The following is a 25,951-nucleotide window of genomic DNA, read 5'->3' as shown; positions in this document are numbered from 1 at the left end:
TGCACCAGGCCTTTAGTATATATATAAAAACTTAAGCGACCATATGACCAGTCAACCGAACAACTGGTCTACCATTTGCTTTGATGCGCAATGACCACCACGGAAAAGATGCTCAGCAGGAGCTGCCCCCTGGTGATCATTGTGCTCCCACAGCCAACCTCCTGTGGCTGGCCAACCTTTCATGGTTCCTCCCACTCCCCCCAGTTGGCTGGAATATATACCCTTAGCGTATATGTATAGATTGGTATTAACACATTTTCTCCAGTTATTGTTAAGTATAATGACTTGTTTTATATTTTTATGTACTAGTAACAATAGCTTATATTAAGCTTTAAAATTTCTTTAGGTTTTATTGAATTTTAATTGTTGAGACAAAAATATTAGCAATTTACTATTATGAATATTTGTACTTGCCTTAAAATGAATAGATTTTCACTTTAAAGCTTTAGTTGGACTATTAATCATATTATCATATTATAAAAGGCTATGTGAGCAACCGTATGTCCGACTGACCGACCAACTGGTTGGTGTATATGATGCACACTAGCAATTTAAAAATAAATGTTGACTTCCGCTTGCGCAATACATATAAAGCTCTTGCTGGTGCCAATTGTATGCGTGTATTTCAATCTGTCATTGTCCATCGTGAATTTGATTGTTTTTGTTGATATTCAGTGTAAACCACATCGCGATTTATTCATTGACCATTTAGCTAGTACATATAATACACACTGGCAATTTAAAAGTAAACATTGACTCGCGCATGCATGATACATATAAAGTACTTATTGGCGCCAATCGCACTCATGTTTTAATTTTAAAATACTATATTATATATACTATTTTGATGTAAATTTTTGCACTATTGTAGTTACCTCTCAAATCTATCTTCTAATTAATTTCAGTGTGCACAAATCTGTACACTGGACCACTAGTGTTTAATAAAGATCTAGTTATAGCCTTTACAATGTTCAATGAATTGTACTTATGGTTTCCTGCCTAATATATCTATTCAGTTAATTTTATACAGGTAAATGATAATAGTTTAACTCTTGTAGGTCAAAGTAAGTCATTACTGATGTCAAGTCTTTCAGACTGATAGTATCTATTTATTTTTTAAGAGTTCTCTAAAGTTATATCAGGAAACTCATCAGGAATATGCTCGTATAAAAGAAGAATGCTTGAAAACTGATGCTCAGTAAGTAATTTTAAAATTACTTTGGAAATAGAGTTTTCATCTTAAAAAATTCTTAAATCAACAGTGTTTCTCTTTTCTCTGTCTTTGTGTTTGTTGGCTGTAATTAACTGCAATCTTGAATGTTTTTCAACCTTGGTGTTCACATCTGTAAAGTGGAAATTATGACTACCTTGAAGGGTTATTAGAAGGGTTAAATGAGGTATTACATGTTAAAGGACTATGTAAACATGTTAATATTTATATGTCATGCATGCTTGTGTATCTCTGTGAAAATATATTTTACTCCTTTCTTTGTACCAGTACTTTAACAGCTGTCATTCAGATGGATGTCTTTGTTGACATAGAAAGGGCTGTTCAGAAACATCCAATTGATTATTTTGAAGTTTTAATTCACAATATTCAACAAACTTATAAACTACACAATTAGTAGTTTAATTGATGTAGCAGTAACTCAGAGACTCTCTCAGAGAGTACTTCTCTTCTCTGACTCAAATCCATCCAAAAACAAGTGCACATCTCCAGCCACGGCCTCTCGTAATAGTGGTGTGGTGAGCACTCCCACCATCCGTGCTCCTGAAAGTAGCATAGCCTAGTTAGAGGCTGCACTGAATCTAGGAGACCATCCAGACATATCAGCTTGATTCATAGTTGAAGCCGCTGCAGTTCAGAGAGAGAAGTACACATTTCTGTAGTCCATTTTACAACTATTACATACTAAATGGCATAATATTTTTCTTGTTTTGCCGTTAAAACAATTGCTGTAATTTTAATGGTTGATGTGTGATGCTCATTGTGACTGACATTTACTTTGTTATATGAACATCATTAATTAAAAATAAATGTACCACAAGCTAATGTATATTTTTTGTAACGTGTGTGTGTGTGTGTGTGTGTGTGTATAAAGAAAATATATATATTTTCTTTACCATTTTAACATATAAAATTTTTATTTTTAGGAAGAAGAAACTGGAAGCCAAGGTGAAGAAGCTGGAAGGTATTGGCACTATTGTTATCTAGCTACTTACTGGTAACTGTAACAGGTTGTTAGTACTGGATCAAGTAGTTGAGTAGTCATGGTTTTGATAGCATATCCCTGGGTGATTACTTTAAGGATACCATTAGGAAGAAGTCTGGGTGGTATATTCCTTTCAGTTATGAGATAGTAGCATGAAAATGAATGTGGCAAATCCTTGAAATGTTGTTCCACCTAAAGTCATAGCAGCCTATACTTTTTTCTGTAAAAAGAAAATTAATAAAAGGATTTAATTTTGAAAGTTGAATATCAGAGCTTTCTCATTCTTTTTTTTTTCTTCCTAATGAAATCAATGGTTAGTAGAGAAAGTTACTACTTTTAGTACTAAGAAACTTGATGCATTTAGATAGTTTTGACTATTACCCATGGTAGGATTTCCATGAAATTCTACTTTGTGGATTGCCACTTTGCCTATGGTTCTCCCCACACCCCATTGTCTGGTTAGGGGCTTCTAGTCCATACTGAGTAGGCAGAGTACAGGGGGCCACTGGGAGGATCTGGTCAGTCCTTATGGAGCAGCTATTAATCCTTTCAGGAATTGAATACAATATCTTCCCTTCATTGAGTGTTTGTGATGTGGAAATAACATCCAGTAGAGATCAGCGGGGCTCTGCCAGAACCAACCCTGGTACATGTTTCCCTCATTCCTTCTGTGCTTACTGACCCTGCTGTTTGATATTTAATCATACTTGCATTGCTCTGCTTCAGAGAATGGCATATTTTTTTATTTAGGGTGTGAAGCAAGGATTTAAATTAAGTTGGATCAGGACATACAGATAAAGGAAAATGTTTCTAGTCATCAGTTTACCTAGAGCTTGAGTTTTTTAGACCATAACTCTTAAATATTTTAGTAACAATTTTTTCCTTGATTTGGTTGTTGCACAGACATCAATAATATGGCAATAAGTACAACAGCACTGTGTATATATTCAAGGAAATGCTTTTAAAGGGGCCTGAAATGCCTGTAAAACTATAGTGCAGTTTTTAAAACAATTTCTTTGAAGCAAAAATGTAGTCTTTGTTTTCCCTGTGACAATTTTTTTTTCCCCCCCCGTTAAATGACAGAGCATAGTAATCCAGTAAAGAAATACTTAGGTTAAATAAATACTTAGGCTTATTAAAAGGAAATTGGGACAGGATTAGTATTCTGATATTTCATAAATGACTTTTCATAGCGATTGTGAATGAACATATTTGGTACTACTCAGATTCCTAAACTATTCTTGGATTATTCAGTGCTTCAGAACCAAAAACAGAAATTAATAATTGGCTAAAGATTCAGAGAACAGCTATGAAAATGCCTTGACAGTACAGTTGATCCTTGAACAACTCAAGTTTTAACTGCATGAGTCTATTTACACATGGAATTTTTTCAATAAATATTATAAATTGTATTTTATATGATTTTCTTAACATTTTCTTTTCTCTAGCTTTATTGTAAAAATTCAGTGTATAATACACATAACATACAAAATGTGTGTTAAGTGACTGTTCATGATATTGGTAATGACCCTGATCATCAGTAGTCTATTAGTAATTACTTTTTTTTTTTTTTTTTAATATATTTTATTGATTTTTCACAGAGAGGAAGAGAGAGGGATAGAGAGTTAGAAACATCGATGAGAGAGAATCATCGATCAGCTGCCTCTTGCACACCCTCCACCAAGGATGTGCCCGCAACCAAGGTACATGCCCTTGCCCGGAATCGAACCTGGGACCTTTCAGTCCGCAGGCCGACGCTCTATCCACTGAGCCAAACCGGTCCCGGCAGTAATTACTTTTTTGAGGATTCAAAAGTTATATATGGATTTTCAACTACTTGATGGTTGGCACCTGTAAGCCCAAGGTTGTTCAAGGGTCAATTGTAGATCAAAATAAAGGTATTAGCAGTCATGATTATTAACTTATTGAAGGGAATTCTAGAAAGAAGTAACAACATAGTAAAGCACAGAGAAGATTGTCCCTTCCTTCAAATAAAGAGAATGTTATTAACTGTATTCTAAGATAAAAATACAGTTCTACAATCTATAAACCTTAAATGTTGCTGATTGTTGAAATACAAGGAGGCGACCATGGCCTCCTTCTCTTTAAAGGTTACATGTGTTGGAATCTTTCCTGTCTGGAGGGTTTGGGTTGGCTTGTGCTAGGATTGTAAAAGTTCCTAAGGGCTGTGCCAATTTTATGGTTTTGTAGGTGATAAAAATAATTTAAAAAAATATATATTTTGTTGATTTTTTTGCAGATAAGAAAGGAGAGGGATAAAGAGTTAGAAACATAGATGAGAGAGAAACATCAATCAGCTGCCTCCTGCACATGCCCTACTGGGGATGTGCCCGCAACCAAGGTACATGCCCTTGACCGGAACCGAACCTAGGACCTTTTAGTCCGCAGGCCGACGCTCTATCCACTGAGCCAAACTGGTTAGGGCTAGAAATAATTTTTTAAGCTAAAAGTTTTTCTTCATTTATCCCTGATTGATAAAATGCTGAAGGCATAGTAATCTTTTATAAATATTTTTTTCGAAGTTTAAGAAATGAAAAAAACTCAGTAAAGTAAGTTAGATTTTGAATATTTTATTTACTGGTACTTGTAAAGTTGGTAAATTATGTTTATTATTTCCTTGCACTCTTTAAATAAAGAGGCTGCTGTCAAGCAAACTCAGGACTTCAAGCAACTAAGGAATGAAAAGAAAATACTTGAAAAGGAATTTAAGAAGACACAGGTAAAAAATTACAGCACACACATGTTAACTTTCTGGCTTCAGGGCTTCTTAGTGTCCTTGTAAAAATTCAATGAACTGCTCATGCAGGAGTCAGGAATGAGGCCCCTAGTGGAAATAGCCTGCAATGCTGTCAGGCTGCCCCTGAACATTGGGTCTAGAGTGACTACACTCATGTACATTCAAACACTGTTAGTGTTTTGTTTCCACAGGAAAAGCTTGATGAATTTTCTAAACAGAAAGTTGAAAAAGGTGAGTATTCAGTTAATGGCTTACATAAAAATTATGTTTGGTACACAAAATTCTTCTTTTAATTGTTTTTCCCTCCATACTTTTAGAGTTAAGAAACGTTTCAACACAAGTTACAAGTGATACTAGTGGATGCATAGATAGAAGTGAGTATATTCCAAGTTCTGTTTTTATTTCTGTGCATTACTTTTAGTGTTTTAGAAGGTTGCTCTTACCTATAATTGTGAAAGTTGCAGACCTTATATTTAATGGAAGAAGGAACCATATTCTATTTCATGTCTTCATTAGATCCCTGTGTATTATCACTATGCTATGTGATAAAATAACACACTGAAAGGAATTATAAAAAAGAAGTATTGTTTAGGAAGTGAAAACTAGTAAGCAATGTTATTTCCAACTTTTCAATAAATAGGTATAGTTTTCTCATTATTTTATAATTTATTGAGTTTATTTCTTAGGTGCCAAATATATAAAAACTAGAGGTCTGGTGCACAAAATACATGCACTGGAGAGGATGTCCCCTCAGCCCAACCTGTGCCCTCTCACAGTCTGGGAACCCTCAGGGGATGACCCGACTGCCGGCTTAGGCCTTATGCCCCTGGACATCCCTTTCGCAATCTGGGATCTCTCACTCCTTACTGCCTGGGTGCTCGCTCCTTATCACTTGCCTCACAGCTCCTTAGCAGTAGGCTCCTTACTGCTCGGCTTACTGCTCCTTAGCCCTGCTGTGAAGGCAGAAGAGGCTCCTGCCATTACCGCTCTGCTTGCCAGCGGTGAGTTCGGCTTCTGGCTTAGTGGTACTCCCTCTGTGGGAGCACAGTGACCACTAGGAGACAGCTCCTAGGTTGAGCGTCTGTCCCCTGGCATTCAATGCATATCATAGCTACCAATCATACTGGTTGTTCTGCCGTAAAGGTCTCTTAGGCTTTTATTATATAGACTGGAGGCCCGGTGCATGAAATTCATGCTTGGGGGGCTGGGAGGTTTCAGCCTAGCCTGCACCCTCTCCAATTTGGTTTAGGCCAGATTCCAGGGATCCGGCTGTAACTGGCATTTGGACATCCATCTCACAATCCAGGACTGCTGGCTCCTAACTGCTCCCCTGCCTGCCTCATCACCCTTTGCTGGCCTGGTTGCCGCCAACTGTTTCCCCCCCTCCACTGGCCTGGTTGCCCCTAATTGACCCTCTACTGGCCTGGTCACCCCTTACTGCCCCCCTGCTGGCTTGGTTGCCCCCAACTGCCTCTCCTTCCCACCAGCCTGGTCACCCCTCACTGCCCCCCATGCCGCCTGGTCACCCCCAACTGCCCCCCTCTCCTCTGCCAGCTGGTCACCCCATGCAGACTTCTGTTTGGTCATCTGTCCAGTTGTTTTGGTCATGACAACCCCTGGCTTTTTATATATTAGGATGTTAATGTCAGGCAGGACTTGAGTCAAAATCCTATAATTGATTTTGGAAGATAAGGATTTATGCAAAGTCAAAAGTTATCAGGAAAAGTAAAGTGGCAGTCACAAAAGTCACAGGGAAATGACAGACATGCATGTATACCTTTTATCCCTGAATAATCTTATAGATGTGGAACCATAAGAAGTGGAGAAATTTGGGTTTTCACTTTAATATTTCTGTTTATTCATTGTGGGACTATTTACTTTCCTTCTTTGTGTTTTCATTCACTATTTTTAAATTGGAGGTTATGAGTTTCTGCGCTGCCATTTCTCACTTTTTTGGTAGGGATAAATTTAAAGTGTAAATAATGCTGTTTTCATGTCACTGATGTGTTATTTTTTTTCCAAATGGTTATTATTAAAAGCATTTATGATGTTTTGTACAATATAGTGTGTTTCTTTAGAAGTCTCTTACTGTTTTTGTCTTAAATTTGTTTTTTAATATTCAGAGCATGAGATCGTGTGTGTGTGTGTGTGTGTGTGGGGGGGTGTTAAGGCTTTAGCAGTTCACACCTTTTAGTTGCCTGCTCATTAATTTTTCACTGATACATAATTGTGTGCTTTTCACTATTCTTCTGTTCTTATCTATGGAAAGGAAAACTTTTGGTAATAGCTATTGCTGAGAGAAATAGAAGTTGGACAACACTTGGCTTTCCCAAGTAACAGTGGACTGTAAAATTACTGATCTCTCTTTGTCTGGTAGATTTGCTCTAGGATTTGGCTATTCTCAGGCCTTACTCTTTGAACCAAATTCTCCCATTCTCTTTCTATAGTTGCTCTCTTTCCCTATATCCTCTTTTATTTTCCTTAAAGAAATTGCTACTATTTCAAGAAAAATTGTTTTGTTTTTAGTTTCCCTTACTATAAAGGGAAGGAATATTGTGTTTTGTACATTAAGTCTTTATGAATCTGATTATTAAGCTGTGAACCTTGATGGGTTTAATTTCTAATCCTTAAATGATCTTTAATGCTTTTCATTATTAACTAGAGGCCTGATGCACGAATTTATACATAGCTGTGGTCCCTCGGCCTGGCCCAGGGCTGATCAGGATTGGCCGGCCAGCCTGGGGGGAGGATCTGTGGGAGCACACTGACCACCAGGGAGCAGCCCTTGCGTTGAGCATCTGCCCTCTGGTGTTCAGTGCATGGTCATAGCAACTGATTGGTCATAATGATCGCTAAAGCATATGTATGTATGTGTATATATGTTATATATCTATCCTTGATTTCTCTGAAAGAAATTTACAAGTTAGGCAGAAAGGGTGTTGATTTCACTCTTAATAAAGGCTGCCTGAGTGCCACATTTACTTTTCTTCCCTTTCAAATTCCAATAAAAATGGCAGAAAATAAAATGTAGCCCTTCTTTGTAGTTAAAATCTTTAGCACCAGTGATAGAAATTAATGAGGAAATGTAAAGCAGTTGGTATCAATTGGCGATGAAGCCCCAAATTATAGAGAAAATAGCAGCCCTCAAAAAGCAAGCTTTTTTTTGGCAGAAGCTGAGTTTCCTCAAAGCAAGGTGGGAGGGAGAAACAGCAGGACAATAGCATTTTGCCAGATCATTGATTAAGGGATGAAAAATGTGCAACCTTCTGGGTTCAGAAATAGTTTCTAATGTTTGTACAGAGGCTATGGCCCACCGTTTAGTTGTCTAAAGTGTTAGTTATGCCATGGGTTGTGAAGATTGGATAATTATGGCTGCTCCTAGTTCCAGAAAATGAGATTTCTATATTCCATCTAATTCCACACAACTGCATTCACTCTCCCTCCCCAGAGGGACCCTATAGGCTTATGAAATAAAACTTCATTTATTGTGAGTGTAGGACTAAAAATGTAGGCTGAGGAAACATACTCTGGTTATCAAAGATGTTATGCCAAAACCGTAATCTAAAACAGAAAAAGCAGTGGCAGGAAAGAAAGGCACCAAAACTCAAGAAGAAGAGCTAGTTCCTGAGGAAACAGTATGAAATTATAAGCCACATAAAATGTTAAAAATTGAATTGTATTCTTAGAGAAAGTCCAAGAACATGCACATAGGCTGCTGCAATGAAATTGGAGTTGAGGTTCTGGAGCATTAGTACTGTGATTGTAGGAATATACCCACCAGAAAGGCTATGTTGTTGAATGGAGAAATACAGGATAGGTGTCTCTGAGACTTAGTCTGGGTGTCTGTGAGAACATGGTACAAAAGAACAAGGAAATAAAAAGTATTAGGGAAAATCCAAGAATCTGGAGGATAAAGCCAGATAGCATAATAGTCATCTATTAGACTTCTCCAGGGAGAACAGATCCCAGAGAGAAAGGGTGATTAAGAAATACAGGAGGAAACTTCTCAGAGCTGAGCACAGATTGGATATTTATATTAGAAAGGCCTCCTTAGTATTGAACATGACTTGCGTATGATCTTCATTTCTGATACTTTTATAGGGAATACATTTAAAACCAAATGAAGTAGGAATATTAATCTATAGAGATGGACTGAGAAATTCCAAACAAATCCTAACTTGAAAGCTATAAGGCAAAAAATAATTCAAGCCTATATATGAATTTACATGGATAAAAGGAATTATCTAGATTTATTAAAGGTACAACTTACCAAGAAGAGTCTGTTGTCATGGATCAAAGAGCATGAAATTATAATAATAAAAGCTAATTAGACCAGATGACCTTCTGGCCAAAGCTAGGGCTGTGAGGGAAGCCTGGGTCCAAGTGCCTGCCAGCAGCCCCAGGGTAGCCCGGATCCCAGGTGTCTGCCAGCGGATGAAGGGAAGCCTGGACCAGGGTACCAGAGGGAAGCTGGTGCTGGCAGCCAGGGGAAGGAAGGCCTTTTCTTGCACGAATTTTGTGCATTGGGCCTCCAGTATCAAATAAAATGCTTGGAAATTCTTAGGGCAGTAGCCAACCAAGCCTGCTTTCATGGGAGACTTTAATATGTTTCTTAGAAATAGAAAAGCAGACAAAAAAGGAGATATAATTTGAATTATGATTATAAGATTGGTGATATAACTTTTAAAATCCTAGAATTTAAACTATTTTAAAATAATTTAAAGCTCACTGTTTAATAAAATCTTATCTAATATAGATATTAAAATATTAAGATACTAGTAAAACTCTCTTACATGCCCCAAAAAGCCTTTCAAAACCTATCTGGTAACTGAAAATATATAAATCTTGGATAACAGAAGATGAAAATGAAAATACTAAACTTTAGGAAATAATAGGGCAGTATTTATTACATTTTTGAGATTTTGCCAAAAGGTATTCAAAGGAATTATTTGTGGTCTTCAGTGATTATTTTAGAAAGCAAGAATAACAGAAAATGAGTGACCAAGAAGATAGGAAAATACAGCAGATATCTCAGGAAAATAGAAGGAAGCAGTTGATGAAGATGAAAACATAAGTTAATGATATAGGAACTAAACAATTTGAAACCATTCAAAGCAATTGCTGGATCTTTGTAATGCCAGTGAAATGAACAGAGCTTTGCAAGTCTGATCAAGGAAGCAAGAAACAACATCCAATAACACCAGGACTGAGAAAGCTATAAAACTATAATTGGAGAATCCTAATTCACAAGTTTATATTCAAATTTGATCATATTAATGAAATGGACTCTTTTCTAGGAAAACATACTGAAGTTAACAGAGTAGTTGCAAACCTGAATGGAAAAATTACCCAGAAGTTAAAAAAATATATATATTAAAACTCTAACATCATAGAAGACCAGATGGCTTTACAGGTAAAGGTAAAGCCTTCAGTGAAAACTAATCTCTTCATGTTTTAGAACTTAGAAAAAGTCAGTGCTTTCTGTTTCATTATCTTACATTAGCATAAATAAACCTGTACCAGAGCCAGTTAAGAATAACATGTACATGCATCCTTAAGACGGAGCTGTCACTAGGAGTATAAGTAAAATTTTAAGAACTCAAATCTACTATGAGAATATATCAATAGATAAATTATGACTTATGGATTTCTTTGAGAAATATTGCAACAATTAAGAGAAAAATGATATGATCTCAATTTAGCATGCATTCCTCATTAAAAAAAAACAAAACTGGTAGGTAATAGGAAAAAAAAGTTTGTACTTGAGAAAGGTGAAATATAAGCCATTACTATCAGGAATAAAGCAAGGCTGCTTCTTGTTACCTCTGATTTGTGAATATGGGAGGCTTCAGGCAGTGCTGAAGAGAAAACACAAAAGACTAGGAGCTGTAAATACTAATAAAGAATTCAAAATTATCATTTCAAACCATAAGACTGAAAAAATAAAAAAGTCTCAGCTGGAAAATACAAGTGTAGGAGCTTGGAAAAGTGGTGATATAAACATTGAACACATGACATTATTTATTATGAATCTATTAGAACAGGAATGGAACAAGAACAACCCATTTTCATATGGTAAAAGAATCATCAGATGTTTAGGAAAAGAACTAAAAGCAGTGTGTTATGACTCCATGAGGAAAACTATGAAACACTCCTGAAAGAGCATTAAAGAAGACCCGAATGCATAAATAAACATTATATTCCTGGATTGAAAGACTTAGAGGATAAGGATGTGAATTTTCCTCAAATGCCTTTTTAAACATACTAGAGACCCAATGCATAAAATTCGTACAAGAGTAGGCCTTTGCGCTCCCCCCACTGCTGCCTTGTGGTTTTGGCTGCCTCATGGCCCTGCCCCCACCCACTGGTCATTTGGAAGGTTGGTCGCCTTCTGGTCTAAATAGAATATTCGCTCCTTATTGTATAGGTTTATATAGGATGATCTCTCTTAGAATACCATTGAAGTTTTATCTGGGAAAAAGAAGATGGTGAAGCTTTATCTGGAACAGATGTTCAGAATAATAAAATTTTTGAAAAGGAAAATCTGATCAGATACTAAGACAATTATAAAACTATTATGATTAAAGAAGTGTGGTATTCATGTGGAAGCTGACATGTCAGTGGAATAGAAAAGTCCCGGAATATTGACAGATGCCTTAGGCTTTGATAAAGGAAGTGCTTTAAAAGATTGGGTTAAGATGTGTGGTTCAATAAGGTTTTCTTTTCCCAAACAAGTAATGAAGATTGTTTTATTTTATCTTGCCTGGAATAGATAGCTCTTTTATTTGTAGATTAGAAGTAATGAAAAAGTGCTTGATTAGAATAGCAATAGCTCTGGTTAATAGACTCCATAAGAATAGAAAAGTAACTTTTTTTCTTTTTTTTTAAGGTTCCCTGTTTGCTGCTTGGGTTTACCTAATAAGCAGGGATCCTGGTCAGGTCATTTAAGCAAAGGGGATTACATTGTTTGGAAGCAGGCTTTGGGGTAGGTTAAATCACAACATAGATAAGCTGCTTGATCATAGAATTTGAAATACAGAAATGGATATGCCTCACACATGGTTACTGGCAGAGTTGACTGGCTCAGGGGAGGTTGAAAATGTCCAACTTTGTCCCAGTCCCTCTGTCTGAACCTCATTATTTGGTGTGATGCAGTTTGCCGGCTTCCGTAGGGCTGACCTATTCAAAATTTGTGATTTCTTGGAGATATTTAGATTTGAAAGGTTGTTCTAGACTGGATGAAATATTTCAGTATTTTTAAGAAGTGCTTTAGGTTAATTTAAGAACTTAAGTTCAAGGAAACTATAATAGAACTTGGAGGTGGCCTGAAATGAAATAGAGCATATTTTTAGTTGAATTTTAATTTGTGTGAGCTGTCTTTTTATGCAGACGTAATTACAAATGATCGATATTTTTATGAATATTTTTTCCTATCAAAATTGTTTGGAATTTGTGTATTTATTAATGTTAAACTCACTTTAAAAGCATAATTAATATTCTTAATGTTATATGAATTTTATTGGGCCTGTCTTAGTTACAGTTACTATTGGCATTTCAACTTGAATCAGTGGTTCTTAATCATTTTAGGAATCCAGACAGACCCTTTCAAAAACTTATAAATATTACAAAGTTTTGCTTTGTTCATAAAAGCATATGCTTCTCTGTGTGATTATCTCTCCCTGTTTATCTGTTTACAAACACATCTTTCGTCTTCCTCATTTTCCATCAAGACTACTAATGGTTTTTCTATGATCAATAGAATTAACACCCAGGTTAATTACAGTATGGTCCACTCTGAGGGTTTTCTAATAACCTCATTAGCTGAAGAGAGACTGCTCTCCTGTTCTTTGTAAAATACATGGAGCTCAAATCTCTTATATTGGTCATTATATCTGCTTCTTTCCCGATCCCATATCACTCTGTAGAAAACCTAGCAGGCCAAAGATTTTTTTTGTTTCATACATACAGAAAGGTGATAAAAGCCATTAATAACAGGTAGATTTGCTCTGTTGACTCACATACTCACATTTCCCTCAAACAAAAACCTGTATTTAGCATAAATATTTGTCGAGAACAAGCATGTCAAACTCGTGGCCCCCAATCCGCATTCAGCCCACAACAAATATTTTTGCAATCCAGTCAATATAAAGGTATGCAAGAAACATTTTAATAAACATTTCATAGCTTAATTTTTACAATATCCTTTTATACCTAATTATTAAGAACAAACTACAACGTTTGCTAATGACTGATTACTATAATTGTGTGGCATTCATTTCCTTTAAGCACCTTACGTGCAGCCTCATAATTTTTCTCCACTAATACTAGTAGCGAATATTTTAGCAGCCAATTGCCATGTCATTAGTTTTGGACTGACTTGTTTGGTGTATGCAACAGGAAATATTTCATTTTCAGAGAATAAGAAAAATAGGTTTATTTGCATTATGCTTATTAACTTGTGCAGTTATTCAGTGTCTGGTAAGTTAATACTCAAGAAAAAATATTAATTTTTATTAAAATGTTCTATTATTTAATGTTAAACGATTATACTCATTTATTTCAGCCCTTTGTATTCGGTATGTCCCTATCAAAATAAAACTTCGTTTCTATGAAAATTGAAGGTTTTGGTTTTTTGTGGCCCACATAAACTTAAACCTTGTTTTATTTGGCCTGTATTAGCCTTTGAGTTTGACTTGCTTGGTCTAGCATTGCAGACCTTTCTGTCACTAACTAAATTATGTGCAGTAGTTGAATTTGGGGAAGATGTTTGAGTTATTTTGTTTTTATATTCCTAATAAGTCCTGATTTCACAGGACTATCTTTTGTCCGTGCATACATTGAGCCATGTAACATGTCTTTAATTCTCTTTCCCAGGAAAAGTAAAACTACTTCTGAAGGAACTCTGGATCTGTATAAACACAGCACAGAGAGCACAAGGTGAAAGCAGCAGATGTGTCCCAGGTGAGAGAGAAGGTTCCAAAAGTGCATATTGTACATGAAAGTAGAAATGTTTATCATGGCTGTTGTGTGTCTTTAGTTCTTAATGTCTCAGTGTAATAAATAATGAACTAAGCTAGAATGGGTACTCCTAATTATACCAGATTCCTTTTCCTACATTTTACCAAGCTCAGTAAATGCATTTGGGTTTTAATTTTTAATAGTAGCTTTCATCAGAGCACATTCAAAGAAGCTGGCTGGACCCACAGTGGAGGTGTATTTGGCAGGTGTGTGCAGAAGACTGAGGATGCACAGTTTTTCCAATCATGAGTTCAATCCACCTACCAGCAGTTTAGCTTAATTTGATATTCTGTAACTTAACCTGTCACTTTGATTGAGATTTTAGTTACAGTCTACCCTAAATTCGTAGTCTCCTTTAGGATACTGATGTGGTTAGGTAAACTCTCATGTCAGATTATTATTGTACAGCACAATAAGCTAATATGTTTTCAGAGATTTGACTTAATCTGTGTTATGTCTTTTTTCTACCACATTCAGTGGCATTGTATTCAGGACTTAAGATTTGGAAGTAGATGTTAGTCACTTGGAGTGAATGGGGAGAAGATTGCTGTCTTGCATAAGATTCAAGTGCTACTTGCCTGGCTGGTGTGGCACAGTGGTTGAGCATCTACCTATGAACCAAAGGTCATCATTCCTAATCATGGCTCATGCTCAGTTTCTTGTGGAGGAGTGCAGGAGGCAGCCAATCAATTATTCTCTCTCATCATTGATGTTTCTGTTTCTCTTTCCCTTCCCTCTCCCTTCCTCTCTGAAATATATATATATAAATTTTTTAATAAAGTGCTTAGCTTTTTTGTTGTTGTGCTAGTTTCTTCAGCTAGTGAAGATGTAAGTCTATAGAAACATGCACCTAGACTTTCTTCTCAGGCTCTGAAGGTAACTCACATTCCCTAAGGTCATAGGCAACATTTCAGTTTTCTGTATTTGTCAATAGTCACATTTTATTTTTATTGTAAAAACTTTGATTTCATGTTGATAAATATGTTATTAAAAGGGACATTTTTTTGTTTAGTAATATTATATGTTTCTTTAAAAATAAAAATATTTCAAGAATTATGTAGGTCTGTTCCTTAATGTTAGCTTTTTCAAGTAGAAGGGAAAACAGTGTCTTTGCAATATAGTAGTATAAAATGTATTTTTTTGTTGTTGTTTTGTTTCCATATGAGAAATATTACAAAAATAGTAAAAAAAAATTATTTATTATCCCTCATTTATATTCCCTGAAGTTTAACATTCCATAACCTATAATCAAAGCCAGAACAGTTAGAATAATGCTGTTAACAAAAATGAACCTCATGTGAGTTTTATCTGCTTTTCCACCAATGTCATTTTTCTTTTCAGAGATCTCATGTTGTATTTAGCTGTCATTCTTCTCATCTCCCCCAGTCGGACAATTCAAACATCTCTCTTTGTGTCTCATATTTTTTCTACTTTTGGAGAGTACAGATGATTTTGTAGAAAGCCTATCAGTTTTGGCTTATCTGATGTTTTCTCATATTAGATTGAGGTGTGTATTTTTGGCAAGAACTTAACAGTGTGATATTGCACTCTGTTAGGGTGCTGTACCCATGGAGAAGGGTTGTGGAGATGCATTGTCACTGGGGATATTAGAACCTTTATCACTGTTTAAAATGACATCTTTCAGGTTTCTTCATTGTACAGCTATTATTAGTTAATTATCTTTGGGGAGATAACTTCGACACTCTGCAAATATTCTGTTTCTAACTATAACTATAGCCCACCGATTTTAGTAGCCATCAGTGGCTATTGTGGCTATAGTGGCTACTTTGTCTATAGATTTTATTGTATTTCCCTCATTTCTTTTGCATTTATTAAATGGAATTTTTCTGTAAGAAAAAGCTTTCCCTTTATTAATTCACTTATTTCTGTCACTGTCATCTCATGGGTATTAAATTTTACTTTATGCATTATACTTCAGTACTGTCATGTATTGTTCAGATTGCCCCAGCTTTGGTTATTGGGATCATTTTCTGGTTGGCTCTTGGGCTCTTTCCGCATAACCATCCTATTCTGAGTACCTCTTTACTTTCTGACACTGCAAGATGTTTCAGGCCCAGCTTGTATTTCCACTTCCGAGCTCTGTTATCATCCACTTTTCCCAGGAGCCCCGAGTCCTCTATAAAACATATTTACAGCTTTTAAAGTATAGCAAATAGATGTTTCTGATGATTTCCAGGACACATTGGTCTTAATACCACTTCACTTAACCAAAATCGAGACCCCAAAATTATTGTTTTTTTTGTAGTAATTTTTCTGTTGTGTAGAATAAAAAAGTATTCATGTGTCCTGATTACTTCATTTGAACATTGTACAAATATGGGAATGGAGTAGGCTTGATATCAATGGATTACAGATCACTTGTTAGAGAAAATTGTGTTCCCTGCCAACTTGCATGCACAAAACTGTTTCTCCCAGGTACTGCTGGTTGTAATGTTCACCAAGAGAACGGGCACATTGTCAGGGCCCAGGGCCTGTTACACTGCTGTGCCCTGTTTCGGAGGAAGCACGGGGAATCCCATTCATCCATCTACCTGTTTTCTCATCCTGTTTGTTGTCAGCAAAGCATACTTACATGAAGTATGTTCAAATTTTATAGGATAGTTTTCAGGAAGGGATCAGTTTTTAAAATACATTTTATATGGATATTGCAAACATTTTGAACTGTTAGAATAAATTGGGATTTTTTTAAAAAGTTTTTCTGATATTGTAAATATTTTATATTTACTTTTTTTCTACAGCAAAACCTGTCCAAGAAAAGCCCATATCTGGAGAGTCCAGGGAAGATGTTGTGCCTCCCCGGGTAGAAGAAAGCAGTCCTCCAAGAACCTCTGTTGTGCAGACGTGTCAGGCAGAGCAGTCCATGGAGATAGAGGTTGATGTCTCTGCATGTAAAAATGTGGGAAAAGAGACACCCAGTGCAGCAGCCCACCGTAATGATGACCAGCATCCTGAGGTTTTACTACAGAGGAATGAGGAGGACAATGCTGACCTTGCTGATCATGATCGCTCTTTTGATGAAGATCTTCAAGCTGCAGTTGACTTCTTCAAACTTCCCCCTCCTCTTTTATCTCCAGTACCATCACCCCCTCTGGGATCTGTACCACACCGTGGCATCTTACCTTCTTCGCTGGCACCTGTGAGTTTGCTCTTTTAATTTGAGTCACCAAGTGGGCACATCCTATTTTGTTAGCCATACTCAAAGAACATTTGAGGTAATCAGACCAGATTTTACTAGGGAGTAATAAGAGAATTTAAAAAGGCCTGCTAGTGCCCTTAGGCTCAACATGTAGTTAATTGAAAAAAGTCTGACTTTTTTCACATTCTATTACGGTTGAATGTTTGTCTTTATCCACAATCAAATTGTAGGTCTCCTATTGTTTGTTCTTATCTCTCATGCCTGTCACTTAGCAGATATGGAGTGAATGAATTAAATACATGTTTGTAGCCATGGATTTTTTCAGAGATGGGCAAATTCATTTTCATAGCATACATTAACATTAACCTAGGTTGCTAAATTTCCCACTTTGATTTTGTGAACTCATCACTTCTTAGTGTGTTTACAGAATGGTTTATCCTAATTTCTTAGGAAGTTAGTTTTGATTAAACAAATTTATGTACTTTTTGGCTTAAGGAGCAGTTAAATAACTTAGAGGCACTTCCTTCATTCAGGAAATATGCATGCCTGTTTGTTCCAGACATTGTGCTAGGCTCCAGGAATGCTGAGGTGACAGGGTATGGGATGATTGCATTTGGTTGGATCTTGTGAGGCAGTCGGACCTTAAGGAATAGGTAATTACACAGCCTCAGTAGCGCACTTCACTGCTGGGAATTACACCTTGCTGGAGAGGACCTAGACAGAGCTTAGTCCTGAATGGAGCTGAGTGGAGGGGGAAGGGTAGGAATTGCTTCAGGAAAGTCAGACCATAGCTCAGTGTTGAAGAGGGAGTGAGGCATTTGGTGGAGATATAGGACTAGGGTGAGCTTGACACAGGAACATTCACACAGCCCAGGTACATAAGGGCTGTGTATGTCCTGAGGACTTTGCACTTTATCCTGAAGGCGGTGTGAGATTCTTGATGGATCCAAAGAAGTGAACCTGATGATAAATTTTCATTTACAAGGTTTCGTTTAGTCACTGTATGAATGGGTAGAGGGTGGGCATAGCCAAGAAAGGGGCAAGATTATAAATAGGAAAGTCAGTAAATCAGCAGCTTCCTTAATCCTTGATACCTTAACCTAGTAGTAGCATTGTGTTAAAGAGGTGGGACCAGCTTGGAAAATGTTGAGGATGAATGAGCAGCCTTTGGTGAGATTTTCATTGTGGTGGTTAGGAGAGATAGAGGAGTCAAAGATGTTGAAAAATAACAAATGTAAGAAGAATCCCTACTTGGTAATGTATAAAATGTTAAATATTAGATGCATGAAATTTCCAAGTGGACATACGCAGTGTGCATTTTAGATCCCTGGGCATGTTACTCAAAGGGAGGCTGGGGTGAGACACAGGCATTCAGGATGCAACAAGATGGAGTCCCAAAAAGACTCTGGGAAACTGAAACTGTCAATACTTCTGTGACCAAGCAGAAAAGGGGAAGAGGAAAGAAAGATTAAAAACAAGTGCTCAGACAGTAGAGGAAAACCAGATGATGGTACTCCAGTTCAGAGGAAGAAAGGATTCTTTTAGTAGGAGTGTTTCTGTTAGCAGTGTCTAGTGTTCCCCAGACTGCCTTTTTCCTTACAGAACAGGAAGGCCAGGTGTTCAATAAATTTGCTTATTTGGTGGATCACATGTGATGAAGGCAGTTAGCAAAAGGAGGGGCTAGTTGAGGGTCAAGCAGGATTTCTGGAGCAGGGGTAGAGATAGGCTGGGTGGAAGGGAGAGTTGTCACTGCATACACTTCTGAAGGGGAAGAGGTGGAGCAGCCTGGGTAATAACAACATCCAAGGTATAGCACTTGTAAGGAAATGTGTGGCAAGAGTTGTTCATGAGTTTTTACCCAGAGTGAGGGCCCATTTGATGCTCTGGGCTGGAGTTTCTGGAGGAGTGACTGGGAAGTGGAAGAAATGAGATGGTTTTGCAGCCAGACTCAGAAGGTTTTTTGGTCAGAAAAATTGGGGAAGGAGTTGTGCAGTAGGAGTGTTTGGAGATTAGGAGAACAAACTACACTAGGCCACTTGTGGACTGGAACTTGGAAGAAACTGTTATGGGAGAAGAGGTGTGAGTGAGGGTAGCTCTAGGGAGAGGTGGGCTTCTTTTAGAAAAGGGTGGAGCAGTGCCATACTTGTGATCGAGATTTTCCAACCTTATAGCTATTGTAGCGATTCTAGAGAGTAAACTACCTGTCCTCCTGTGTGTTCTAAAAGGTTCTTTAGGAAGGATTTACTTTTTTTTTTTCTTTAATCCATTTAATTGATATTTTAGTTGGTTGAATCTGTATTTAATCAACTAACTAGTATAACTCATTTATTTTAAGGAAACCTACTTTGGAGAGTATACAGATTCCAGTGATAGTGACTCAGCCCAGCATGAAAGTTCTGAGGATATTTCAGAAGATGATACACCTGAGGCACAGGATTGTTTTGGCTCATCCAGAAAAAATAAAGGAAATGGTACATGTGAGGAAAAACTCAAATCACATGAAGCCACCCAAGCTCCAAACACATTGGAAGTAAATGAAGTGACAACTGTTGGATTTGAGGCGTTTACAGCATCACTGAGAGAACCTTCAACCACATTCTCCTTAGCTCATGAAAAACACTGGGCAGTGTCATCTCAATTCATAAGAAGTAGAAAAAGAGACATTTTAGGTGAGGCAAAAAGACCAGGAGAGGTTAGGGAAATAGATATGTCGATGCAAGCTGAGGGAACACTTTGTAAACCCACTGGAAATGTGAGTGTTGAGAAGTTGTCTGGTGGCATAGCACAAGGGAAGGAAGCAGCCCTCGGGAAGTCAGACATGTGTTATTCTCCCATTGCCAAGAGACCATTAAGTGAACTCATGAGATCTGAAGGAAATACCCCATTATCCAGAATGATTGAATCATCCAAATCAAACTTTACTAAATGGACACCAACTAATGAAACCACTTGTGAATCAGATTGTATGTCATTTTCTGATCATCTTCAGGGGCTATCTAGAGAATTGGAAAAGGAAAGAGAAGACATGCCAGGGTTTGCTTTAAGGGAATCATCTGAACCTGAAGAAGATGCAGATGATGTAATGGATGCAGCAGAGCTTGATGTTGAAGCCAAATTTTCTTCCTCTTCTACCTCGGGAGCATTATCTGTCTATAGTAATCCTCAGTTTTCCTCTGGGTTGAAGTGTAGTCATGATACTCATGTTCCTACTGAAGTAATTCCTACTGAAGTGCGTCATTTAGAACAGAAGTTAGCTAGAACTTCAAACATGCCAGGTCTGCAGTCTGAGCCATCAGAATGTTCTTCAGGAACAAATGACCCAGTGGATAGCTTACATGCTCTGAACCCTGAATTGGGAGCATCTGATTTTCATGATCAGAGAAGCAGTGGAGTAGAATGTACGAAAGTTGTGAAAGATATGACCAAAGTGTGTGCCCTTCCTCAGTCAGTATTCATGAAAGCCGTGAAAGGTGGACAGTGTGAAAACCAAGGTCCAGGAGCTGAGCTCACAAGTCAGTCAGATTTCACAGCATTGGTAGAGTCTCATTCTGGCTTGAGCAAGAGTGGTTTTGTTAAAAGCACTTCTTGGCACCATAGTAATCTGTTAAGGAGAGGTGGTGAAGAAATGCTCATAGCTAAATCAGAACATCTACAAGAGACCAACAATCAGTTACAAAAGGCAGTGCCATCCATAGGAAATAGAGCATCAACATCATTGTTGTCTAACCAAGTCTCAGTTATCACCAAGCAAGTCAGGCCTGAAATGATGCAGGGTGCTAGATTGGAACCTTTGAGACTACATAGGAATGAGCCTGCCTCAGCAACAGAAAATACTGATAATGTGTCATCAGTAGCAAGATGTGCAGAAAGAGAGGAGACAACCCAGAACATCAAGGAAGTGGCTCCTACAAAAGAGACTCCACTAGAAGGTTCCACCTCTTGTAGAAAACTAGACTTTGATTCTTCAAGTGGTTCTCTACCAGTAGAAAATTCTCATTGTTCCAAAAATAGTAAGTTACCTTTCTTTTCTGAAAACATCCCAGTCTCAAACCAAAACGTAATTGAACCCTCTGTACAGGCAGAGCTGCAGGAGCAGTGTCCATGTCAAAATGCCACAGATCTGGGCTCATCTGGGTTGGGTACAGACAAACTTCATCCAGCCACCAAAATGGCAGCGTCAGGAGATTTTCCTATTAAAGAAACATCATCTGGAGACACAGTCACATCTGGTGGTGAAGCCCTGGTCATTTCAAAGGACTCTCCTAGTGTAGAGCAAAGCCTGGAGGAGCCTCTGGAGCAGCCATCACCTACGCCTGGCTGTGCTTCTGAAGGTCCTGGCACTACAGATACTGCCTTTTTGCCAGCGATTGGCAGAAAAGATGAAGAAACACATGGTGTCCCCCAAAGTAGCCTTTCTGGTCCTCTGTACTGTTACACAGGCATTCGGGAGGTTGCGGGTGGTGATACTGAGATGGAGGAGAGTGAGGCCCCTAGCTGCAGTGAGGGTGAAAATGAGCCTGAAGCAGTGATGGATAAACAGCAACAGGATGCTGCCGAGGCCTCCAGAGGAGATGGAGGAACTGCAGATGCTGGTGCTGCCGAGACCAGGCCTTCCACAGAGGTGGGCTGTCTGACCTCAGCACTGCAGGACTTCAACATCAGTACTCTTTCTGAGATAGATAGACTTTCTACGTCAGAAGTTGTTACGTTTCTTGAAAGTTGTCAGTTGAAAGATTATAGTTCAGGGGATTCTGTTCCTGAATATTCTAGCAAAGAAACCCTAAATGAGGAAATGAACAAAGAATTAAACCAAAATGAAATATCAGGAGAAAAGTATAGAAAGCAAGTCTGTGAAGAAGAAACACTCAAAACCTGTGAAGAGTGGATTGAATCAGAGGAAGATGACTCAGGTCAGCTCACTCAGTGTTCTTTGGAAACGCTATCTGAGGTGCTCACCAAGATTGGGCAGGAACTTCAGTCCAACTGTGAGGACTCAGATGGAAAAGATGCTAGTAATTTGCTGCTTTTCAATATACACGATAGCCTCACAACTGAACCCATAAAAGAACAAGTCTCACCTCAGCAAACAAGTGGTTCCTCGTTGCAGCCTTCAGATCCATCCCCGTCAACAGATGGTTTGGATGCTAAAGGCAGTTCTCCCACTAATAGGGAATCTATTGAAAACACTCAAGACAGACCTGAGGATAACTCAGATGTGACCAGACTGATGGACAGTAGAGACGAAGTCCTGCCACAACTAGCAGAGCCCCCAACCCAGAGTTCTTACTCTGGAGATGGGCAGACAACTGAGCACAGTGCTGGTTGTGAGGAGGCAGAAAGGACATTACAGTGTCAGATATCTACAGTAACTTCCAAAGTTATAAATAAGCTTATAAATGACCAAAATCTAGTCATTGAAAAGGGGGATCACTGGACCATCATAAGTGGGGTACCACTCATGCCAAATGTGGACCAGATTATCCTCTGTGACACCCCTGGAGACATCCCTGTTTCTCCAGACGGAGAAGAGCCCGGAGCTAGTTTCATTTCTGTTATTTCTGCGGAGAAGTCCCCTGAGACCAGCCACCCTGGCTCTCCATTTCAGGAGCCCCCCTGTGATAGTAATCTTCCATGCACCCAGGAGGATATTTCCAGCAGTGGTCAGAGTTCTAACTTTGATAAAAGTCGTTTGCGGAACAGACCTGTGAAACCTAGTGTAAGGATTAGTTCTGAAATTTATGATTTTGAGTCTCAGATTGTTGCATCGGATCACACATATTATAACTCGAAACTGGAGCCAGTTGACAAAAACAAGAATCGATCAAAGATTTCAAACAAAGATCAGTCAAATAAACTGGTAAAGACTTCAGCACCAAGTGAAGTTTCTCAGTCATCTTCAGGGGACAGAGGTAGCACAAAACCCCAGAGACCTCAAAGTCAAACCATTCTGGCCAATGCTGACACCTCTACCCCTACAGATTGTTCTGCTGACACTCTGAGTAAAATAAGGCAGGAGGTGGGGCCCCCTTTGCCACCCCTGCTTGCTCCTCTGATTGCCACACCTCCGAGGACTTCACGCCCAGTTTCTCCTCTGATATCAAGTTCCAGTCCCTCCTCACCCACCTCTCCTGTTGTCCAGCTTTCTCCATCATGTGAGATCCCAATGCCACCCATGATGTCTCCTTTGGTGGAAGATCCAGGGCGTGCCTCCCCTTCGGGCACATCTATGTCTCCATCTGCTGTACCTGTTGGGGGGAGGATATTATCATCTCCTTTGCAGTTTTGTGCTGCCACCCCAAAGCATGCTCTTCCTGTGCCTGGCAGACTGCCCCCCTGTGCGTCAGCACACAGTGCTGTGACTGGACCGCAGGAAAATTCTGTTAAAATTCTTGATACCATGTACCCAGAGTTATCTGCCAGGGCCCGCACTCTCAACATCCTCAAAGGGAATATTCAGCTCACACGAGGGCCACCTGGTGACCGTCAGAATTTACCAGGGCCAGTCAGTGCTATAACAGGCTTCAAAGCAATCACTTCCATGTCAACCGCCTTTGTCAAAACGGGGGGCAGCTCTGGTGGTGACTGTAACCAGGATAAATCAAGAGATTTGGGCACCCAACAAAATTCAAGTGGGAAAAGGACATTGTCTTCGTGTACACCGAGGAGTGCTAAAAGATTGCGCCTGGACAGTGGGTCCCCAGAACCAGAAATCTTGAGCCCCACTTCAGAAGGAGTCAAACATCCCCGCAGGAACCTCCCTCAAGTTGAAGTCACAGTGACAGATGAGGAATCAAGTTCTGTTCCAGCTGCCAGTACAGTTACACAGTTGTCTCTGAATCCCAAAGAAACTGTGGAGTCCCATGATAAAGCCATAGCTGATGCTCTGAAGAAGATTGCAGAGTCCTCCTTTGACTTGTTGCCTGTCATTCGGAGTCATGTATATGTGGGGAATATCTCCAAAAAGCCTGTAATGAGAGATCAAGAGAAAGAAGTTGTCTATGATTTTAGCACGACGAAGAAGGTAGGTGGCAGCTATATCTGAGAGTTAAGGTGTTGGTCATTAGGGATAGGCTGTCAAAGTGGCAGATGACCCCAACAGAAGTTTTAGTTCAGAAATAGACAGTTATCCATACAAACAGGCCTATACTGTATTTCTAGCCAGCATTTTATGCATTTGAGATAAGACACTTGAGATTTGGTCATTTGTGTTCATCAAATAATTTAAGTATTCTGTCAGAACTAAAATTGCATGTGACCCATAGAATCTGACGTGTTTAAAGGCTCAAAATTATTTGCTTGGAGCTGTCAAGTGCTTACAACATAATAGAACCTTTTTTCTGTAAAAAGTATAATGTACACATTTGAGAGTTTGATAGTCTTTCAGAAAGACAGCCTGTGGGTTTGGTTTCCTCTTCTCAATGTATATTACAGTCAAACAGCAGGTATTCAGTTTCAGTTCTACTACAATTTATTAGGACTGTCACAGGCTTACATTTTCTAATTGCCCATATTGACACTTTGTGTGGATGACTTCCAGTACCATACTTTATTGGTTATCTGCACAGTCTCCAATTCATAATGGTATAAATATGTTTCTTAAATTTGTTTACTTCCAAAAAGCATACAGAACACTAAGTAATTTTGAAAAGATGTTTATTTTCAAATAGATATGTCAAATTACTTAATGCTTCTCTTACAGAGAAAGAAAATGTTACCTCATAAAGATCTGAACAGGATAAATGTGTAGAGTACACTGGAGTTGAAAAAACAAGAAGGGAATAAGATAGATTGGGCTTAATACATGCACGCACACCAATTGTAGCCAACACCAAGACACTATAATTGGTGCCAGTGACATAGACAGAAAGGTGTGCTCAGATTTGCTTCTAGTATCTGTATCACTGCTGACCACAGGCAGCTGACAGGTGTGGACTTGTCCTTCCCCCAGAGCCTTTGGCTTACCTGCTAAGCAGGTCATTACTGGTTAATACCCTCTTCTACCTTCTGACAATGCATGTGTTATTTTTCCAGAGGATGCTAAATTTTGCAACTTAGCTTTTCTTTCATAGGCTAAAGATAAATATCATACATTGCCTTTTGATTTTCTTTCCCCCCACTCCAGCATTTAGCAGAGTGCTTGCTTCATTCTATTCTCTCAGAACTAAAAATTCAGAAGATATCTCTGGAGCACAATTACATTCATGCACTCTGCAGAGTGTATGTGGGTATTTGTCGGCAACTCGGAGACTTGGAAAGAGCTCGCTTGTTCTGCTACAGCCTACTTAAGGAAGGTATGTTTACATGGCGGCTTTTTTTATATTGAAAATATGTTGTTACGTTTTTACCTCATTATATTTGGTTCTGTATTTTTAGCTGAGCAATTGCTGTGTATTTTTTTTAATTATGTAATGATTTATACATTTACTAGAGGGCATGTAAAGCCTTGGGTATACCTGTCCATTCCTGGTTTCCAGTAGGAGAATTCCTATGACTTGAACTTACTTAAATCAGCATTTCACATGTATAGAATTCAGGATCTCTCATTACTATGTATTTGTTTCATTCCTTGTGCAGCTACTTTAGGATCAGATCTAGTTGACACAAGATAAAGGAAATGATTTAAAGTCAGTGGTAAACCACATTACTGTGTCAACAGCTGGGAAGGAAAGAAATATGACATGGATTCATAAGCTCATGAAGAATATCAGAGAAGTGGAAAGGAGGGCTGTCCTTTGATTCTCTTTTCCCTTTACTACTATTTCTTCTGTCTCTACTGATGATCAGAACTGGAGTCATTCTTTTTTA

The 25,951-nt window shown here is 38.4% G+C and overlaps 1 protein-coding gene across 7 annotated transcripts in view; it reads left to right on the top strand.

The window, feature by feature from the left end:
* ICE1 (interactor of little elongation complex ELL subunit 1) overlaps positions 1-25,951 on the top strand; it is a 60,057-nt gene that overhangs the window by 21,186 nt on the left and 12,920 nt on the right. For 4 of the 7 annotated variants that reach the window (XM_045571698.1, XM_045571697.1, XM_045571700.1 and 1 more), the window contains exons 6-15: positions 1,122-1,198; positions 2,155-2,192; positions 4,871-4,953; positions 5,163-5,202; positions 5,289-5,345; positions 13,846-13,932; positions 16,426-16,563; positions 16,749-17,146; positions 19,482-24,167; positions 25,269-25,437. In XM_045571698.1, coding sequence (XP_045427654.1) covers positions 1,122-1,198; positions 2,155-2,192; positions 4,871-4,953; positions 5,163-5,202; positions 5,289-5,345; positions 13,846-13,932; positions 16,426-16,563; positions 16,749-17,146; positions 19,482-24,167; positions 25,269-25,437 — 5,773 coding nt within the window. The other 3 variants (XM_036408781.2, XM_045571699.1, XM_045571702.1) reach the window with 3 other exon arrangements.

Source organism: Pipistrellus kuhlii, unplaced genomic scaffold, assembly GCF_014108245.1.
Source record: "Pipistrellus kuhlii isolate mPipKuh1 unplaced genomic scaffold, mPipKuh1.p scaffold_m20_p_4, whole genome shotgun sequence".
Lineage (NCBI taxonomy): Eukaryota > Metazoa > Chordata > Mammalia > Chiroptera > Vespertilionidae > Pipistrellus > Pipistrellus kuhlii.
This window is presented reverse-complemented; position numbering and strand designations above follow the sequence as displayed.